Below are 7,193 nucleotides of genomic sequence, written 5' to 3'. Positions count from 1 at the left end.
GGCTTGGTAAGGCCTGCAAAAAGATTCTCAACATTCTATCTCTTCTTCTCATCTTAATAATATAATTGTAATCTAATTTCTATCTGATGCTCAGATAAGTCACCCTAAGTGACACCATATTCCTTTATTTTCTTGGTTGTTCAATAGCTTGGGAAACCTGAAATGACCAATGGTCTCATTGATCCAATAACTGCTTTAGAGGAAATACTCTTTCTTTGGGTTCCAAATTCTGTAGGCCAATAAAGAATTGGGTTAGGGCAGAGAGAAATGGTTGAGAAGAAAATATTTTGAGCAAAATTAGACGTGAATGGTTGAGAGTTAAACCCTCTACCGCTCTCCTAGGGTTCCCACAAGCCCACCATATATCAACTACGTTTCATATTAAATGCTTCTTCACAAGATGGCATGCTTCGGTTTCAAGATGTTTTATTGAAGTTAATATCGTACTGAGTTCTCAACAGGTCATTTCAGCAAATGTGAGACAGAGTTGCACCAAACTGAAAAAAGTACAAAATATCAGTTAATAAGTATTGTTGTCATCTAGCAGTGAGCAGTAGCCAGGTCAGCTTTTATGAGGCCAATAAATCTTGCTGAGTATATAGATAGGTTTCCCCACTGTCAATATAGCCACTCTGTCCATCATCCCATTAATACACACTAAGTAGTCTGGGAAGAATGATGACTGATGATCTGAAAATAGGCTACCACATCTACTGCATTATTAAGATTGTTTGTGTTTTGGGGTCTTACTGATGAACATTTATGTAGATACAATCATACTCAAGGGCTGTCCTTAAAGGTTTTTTTATCTATTTCTTCCCCCAAATATCCTCATTACCAACGGTCTGACTTTTGTCCTAGGTCTATCAGACTATGGCAAGACCAAAGCAACTTTCCAGGATTTGTTGTAAACCTCATCCCTGGATGTCTCTTCACCCAGATAAAGTGAGAAAACACATATTCTGCCTGGAGGGTTGCCCTCTGATGGTTCAGGTTCATTTCTGAGTGATCACAGAGTCCACTTCTTCTTGGTATTTCTATATCAAGCAGAACTAGCTGGAAACCAGGCTTTGGAGTTTTCATGCCGAGTCATACGTTCATGGGAAACTCCCTTAAATGCCATAGTTGCAGACTGAAAGAAGAGTAGGAGTATGATTTTTTAAAAATATGCGTTCTGCGATTGTAAACTATATGCATATATCACATACTTGTGTGTTTGGGGTTTTTTTGAAATCTCAGTCACATATATTCTTCTTCCAATTCGTAGCTAAAAGTTGCTGATTATATCCAGTTTTGTCGTTATACACGTCAAATATCTGATAGTGTTGCCTGGCCACTTAGTTTCTACCAAGGACCAGTAAGTAGTAAGTCAGAAACCTTTTAAAAACATTTAAAAATTTTTTATTTCAATAGCTTTTGGGGAACAGGTGGTGTTTGGTTACATGATTAAGTTCTTTAGTGGTGATTTCTGACATTTGGGTGCACCCATCATAGGAGCAATGTACACTGTAACCAATGTGTAGTCTTTTATACCTCCATTCCTGAGTTATTTTACTCAGAGTAATGGTCTCCAACTCCATCCAGGTTGCTGCAAATGCCATTATTTTGTTCCTTTCTAAGGCTGAGTAGTATCAGAAGCTTTTTATTAAATAAAAATGAATACTTGCTAAAAGAGCCAGAATATTAATCTGACATCACTATTGTAGTATGAAAAATATTTTTCTTTATTATTCAGTTTATTTTAGTTTATTTATTAGTTGCAAAAATAATTAATTATCTCTACAATACAAAAGAGAATAATTAAAAAAAAAGCAAATTTAGTTTTGAAATAATAAAAACTCAAAAGAATCATTTACATTTTGAAATGTTTGTTAAACCCCTACATTTATAAAATATTAGTTATTTAACATTTATATTAATGTAAGATTTCAGGAAAACAATGGACAAAAAAATAAAAAATCTTACAATCTCTTCTGTCAAGAGAGCTTTTCTTTCTCCACGATAAAAATCTAATATTCACATCATTACAAAGCGAAAGAAAACTATGACTTTCTCTTTTGAGACATGAAATAGGTACTTTCCTAGGTTACTTAACGGAGATAGTGAATATAAATTGATTTCCTTAAAATTAACGCTCTATTGAGACCATGCTGGCTAACACAGTGAAACCCTGTCTCTAATAAAATACAAAAAATTAGCAGGGCATGATGGCGGGTGCCTGTAGCCCCAGCTACTCGGGAGGCTGAGGCAAGAGAATGGCATGAACCTGGGAGGCGGAGCTTGCAGTGAGCCAAGATGGCGCCACTGCACTGCTCCCTGGGGGACAAGCGCTACTCCGTCTCAAAAAATAAAATAAAGTCAAATAAAATAAAATAGAATAATAAAAAAATTAATGCTCTAGTTAAATGTAACATTTTACGGAATGCTTCAAGTAATCTTCCTTTTCAAGCTTATATTTTGCTTGTTTATTACTGAAAAGACAACAGGCACTATGGAAGACCCTGCTAGAGGAAGTATACTGCCAGTTCTCATTTCATTTTTTTCTTTAATTTCCCATTTTTTCGAGTGAGAAAATCACCTTCAAATCACCAGAAGCAATTTTCATAGGTAGGTAGACACACTTGAAAAAGTATATAGAGGACACCCTAAAGTTGCAAGTGTTTATTTGCCTTACAAGTGATTTGTCCCATTGTTTTGGGGAAAAAAGGGTACTTAGATCTTTCAACTTTTTTCTTGTGCATATTTAGTGGATACAGTGTGATGTTTTGATACAAGTACACATAACGTTATGATCAAATTGTCTTCTGAGTGTTTGAAAGGAGTAGCTCCTGTGTAGTAGACACTTATCCCCATGGTGAAAAGAGTGATGGCAACTTGGGGTCTGAAATGCTTACACAACAGAACAAATTCAGACTCAGTGTACCTGAAGAAAGCTGGTGATTCGTACAGAATTGTGAATGGGAATTAAAGGGGAGCATTGTTAAAACCTGTAGAGTACAAATGTGAGAGGATCTTAATTTATCTGGGAGAAATAGATTAATATCCCTTAAAGAACCATGCCTGTTGTGAAGCCCATTGCCATGAGTGAGTAAACCAGCACTGCCTGTCAGTCATATAGGAACAATCCTACTGATGATATTGTGGATGACAGGAAGGACAGCAGCATATAGTGAACCAGCTGTCTCTTGTCTTTGGTATTGAAAACAATTATACTTTATTAGGTTACACAGTACATTTTACAAGTAGAATAAATAGAATAATAAATACAACTGTCAGAGGTGGTTTTGAGCATAACCCCCAATCCCCACCACAACTTGTAGGGGCAGAAACATGCAGGCACAATAGAAAGTAATCTATTAAACATGAGTGTTTATTGTGCCATGGAAATTAGTCAGGGTGCTTTACAGAGGGAATAGAGCATGCTGGTTAGTTTGCTATATAAAAATATTTTTGGCCAGGGGCGTTGGCTCATTCCTGTAATTCCAGCACTTTGGGAGGGTGAGGCAGGCAGCCCTCTTGAAGACAAGAGTCTGAAACCAGCCTAGCCAACATGGTGAAACCCTGTCTCTATAAAAAAACACAAAAATTAGCCCAGCATGGTTGTGGGCGCCTGTGGTCCCAGTTCTTTGGGAGGCTGAAGCTCCAGAATAGCTTGAATACCGGGAGGTGGAAGCTGCAGTGAGCCAAGATGGCGCCACTGCGCTCCAGCCTGGGTGATGGGAGTAAAATCTTGTCTCAAAAAAAATTTACACGTAATTTTCACAGTCATACAAATAATGACATTTCAGCTTTTCATTTGTGAGATGTAACATAATTTTAACAAATCAGCAGGTTGTAATTCTAGTATGGATTGAGTCTCTGGGCAGAAAAAGGATCTAATTAACAGTAATTGGCTCCCTTAACTAGAATCCAAGCACTGTGAAAATGAGACAGTTCACATATTTACTCAAAAAGAAATCTTGTCCGGATGAAAAAATTCAAGGTTCATTGATTTTAATAGTTTTAAATAACATTTCTTAAATTACGTAGCTTGAAAATGATAGTTTAGATTTAAAATCAATCCTGATCAGTGTTTATAATTCAAATTATATTATTGTAATCAATAAAATGTTAGGTTCTTATAAGTATTACGCTATGATCATCATAGAGATTACAGCCGTTTTTGCCTCTTCAGAGCCCTGTGTTCTATTTAATCAGCAAGTATGAGGATGTCATTATTGTTTATTTTTAGTCTATTATTAAATAAAATTACATCATCTGAAAGACTTAAACATATAGCTAAGTGAAAACAAAACAAGACCTACAAACAAAAATAATGTTTAATTGATAATTAGCATAATAAAAATCTAGAATTATCAACAATTCTGGTAATATCCACTAACATTTTTGTCACTGTAAAACCCAGTTTCTTAGTATTAATATCTTGTTCTCCATTTAAGGCCCAGTTTAAATTTTCTCTCCCCTCTTTTCATCCCAGTTATTCTAAATCTTTTTCTCTTTTAGATGGAATAAATACTAGTTCCTTTGATTCTCATAACCCTTTATTTATATTCTTTTAACTGATCTGATTATCTTGCATTATCATATTTTTTTTCAGTGTTCATCTTCTCACCTAACCAGTCCCAACCACCATAAACTATATATTTGTTCATTTTCATTTTTCTTCTTTGACTGGGACTTGGTACACAGATAAATGTATTACTAGATGAATGCCTGTGTCCTGGATAAAATGCTCCCAGCGACTGCAGACCCTGTTCTTCTGTCTCTCTAACAGGAAAAGCAATTCTTGTCCTTATATTTGTTTTGGTCATGTCTTTCCTTGAAAAACTCTCATGGTTTTCTCTTTTTGCCAAGTGTGAATTCTTTCTTTTAAACTAGACATTGGACAATATAGTGTGTAGATTGACTTGCATTTTTTTTTTTTTTTTTTTTTTTTTTTTTTGGAGTAGGAGAAAATAAAAAGGCAACAGTAGTCTTAATCCTTGGAAATACTGTCTGAGACAGTATCTGCCTCAAAGGTCAGAAAATTTTATGCCTTTGATTTCTTCTGTGACTATCGTAATTTTATTTTTATTTTTTGTTAGCTCATCTTGGTTGCCACAGGCATTCCAAGAACTCTTTTCAATGCAGTTTTTACCTCCTTGTTCCTCCGACTGTAGACAAGAGGACTAAGTAAGGGAGTAACCACTGTGTGGGTCACTGCCACCAACTGATCCTTGTCTGAGGCAGACTTGGACTTGGGCTGCAGAGAGATGATAGAGGCACAGCCATAGTGGACAAAGACCACAGTGAGGTGTGAGGCACAGGTGGCAAAGGCCTTCTTCTTTCCCTCAGCTGAAGGGATCTTCAGGATGATGTTAACTATGAAGCCATAGGATATGAAAATTAACAGAAAAGGCACCATAATTACCAGGATGCTGAGGCTAAATAAAGCCAGCTCTTTCACATGGGTGTCAGTGCAGGCTAACTTGATAACAGGTGCCATGTCACAGAAATAGTGGTTAACCCTGTTGGGGTCACAAAAAGGCATGTCACAAATGAGGTTGGTGGCCACCAAAGCAAAAAAGAAACCTGTGGCTCCTGAGAGAGAATCAGCCCCAACCCCAGCCTTCTGTTCATGATAAGCGTGTACCTCAGAGGGTGACAAATGGCTACATAGCGATCATATCCCATCACAGCAATGAGGAAGCAGTTGGTGCAAGCAAAAGCAAGAAAGAAGAAGAGCTGGTTGGCACAGGCCATCAAGGTGATGGTCTTGGTGTCTGAGAGCAGGTGGACCAGCAGCTGAGGGATGATGACAAAAGTGTAGCAGGACTCAGAAAATGAAAGGATGAGTAGAAAGTCAAACATGGGAGTGTGGAGAGTCCAGCTGAAGCGAATAACGGCCATGATGGTCACATTGGCCACCAAGATTGTCAAGTATAGGAGAAAAAATATGACAAAAAGCAGCAGCTGGAGCTCCCCCAGGCTGGAGAAACCCACCAGGATGAACTGTGTAACCACAGTGGTTTTGCTGAAACCTTGCATCTGAATAACTTTCTGTGAATGTGTTTGAAAGAGACAAAATGATAACTATCATTGTAATAAGAACATTTTCCTAACACCTTCACTTTAAGTATATTGTCAGATTCACAATATTAACATCTCTTTCTCTTAGGCTATATAGATATAGACAGCCTCTTTAATGATTTTTCCAGTAAATTATTAATCTGAAGTAACAGAGAAATGATTATCTACAGTATATACATACCCCAAAGTTAAAAGAATCCAACTATTTAACAAAATGAAAAAATTCTCTCAGTTTAAGAAGAACATTACTTTTAATATGGAATAGAAAATTTAAATTGGTTTTCTTGTACTGTATGTATTTGGTCTTTGGGTGTATATTCTAACTTAGTAATTTGCTTTCTTTTCCTAATATAACAATCCATTTAATTAGCATTATTGTAAAGGCACTAAAACACTGTGCCTTAGAGCATGAACTCAGGAACCAGAATGCTAGAGTTTGAAACTTGCCTTTGCACTTAGAGCTGTGAACTTCAGTGTGACAGTTTTTGTCATTTGTAAGACATAAATAATAATAGAAGATATTATATAAGATTATTATAAGAATTAACTTAGATGATATCAGTAAAGTACTTGAAACAGTACTTAACACATAGTAACTCCAATCTATGTGTTAGCTGCTTTTACAACTAAGGAGTTGAGAGGCAAATATCCTGGTTTGGTACTCGAACACTAGAAGAGCCTGGACCCTTAAATCAGGACAGAGTTTCCCTGCATTTGACTCGTGTGTTCTTATCCTTGAGATTCTTTTTTCAAAATTGAGCAAAAATTTAAATATACACAGTTAAAGAAAGAACTGTCATATTTACATTAAAAATTATTTTCTTTTTAAATTTTATTTTGTATTAGCAACTAATAATTATACCTATGGGGTATTATGTGATGTTTGGATACATGTATACATTGTGGAATGATCAAATTAGGGTTCTTTAATAAATCTACCCTTTTTAATCTAAGGAGTCTATAGCCTTTGAATTCTTTTTTATGATTCTACGACACTTGTTCTGTATGTTTCTGGAATTGTGAAGGGACACGAGTGTAAAACCTGAGTCACAAGGTTATGGCATATCTGTCTATGAAACAAAATAGATTGATAATCCCTAGGGATGGGGTGGAGCAGGAAGTCT

General features: G+C 36.2%; 1 protein-coding gene across 1 annotated transcript; it reads right to left on the bottom strand.

Annotated features, from left to right (window-relative positions):
- Window positions 1–5,080: 5,080 nt before the first annotated feature.
- Window positions 5,081–6,027, bottom strand: LOC104677268 (olfactory receptor 10T2). Its single transcript, XM_010382249.2, is given in 2 exon segments — window positions 5,081–5,592; window positions 5,595–6,027. Coding segments are annotated over 2 exon segments (945 nt in total).
- Window positions 6,028–7,193: the final 1,166 nt, after the last annotated feature.

This window comes from Rhinopithecus roxellana, chromosome 8, assembly GCF_007565055.1.
Source record: "Rhinopithecus roxellana isolate Shanxi Qingling chromosome 8, ASM756505v1, whole genome shotgun sequence".
Lineage (NCBI taxonomy): Eukaryota > Metazoa > Chordata > Mammalia > Primates > Cercopithecidae > Rhinopithecus > Rhinopithecus roxellana.
The sequence above is the reverse complement of the archived record's forward strand: the minus strand, read 5'-3'. Positions and strand labels throughout refer to the sequence as shown.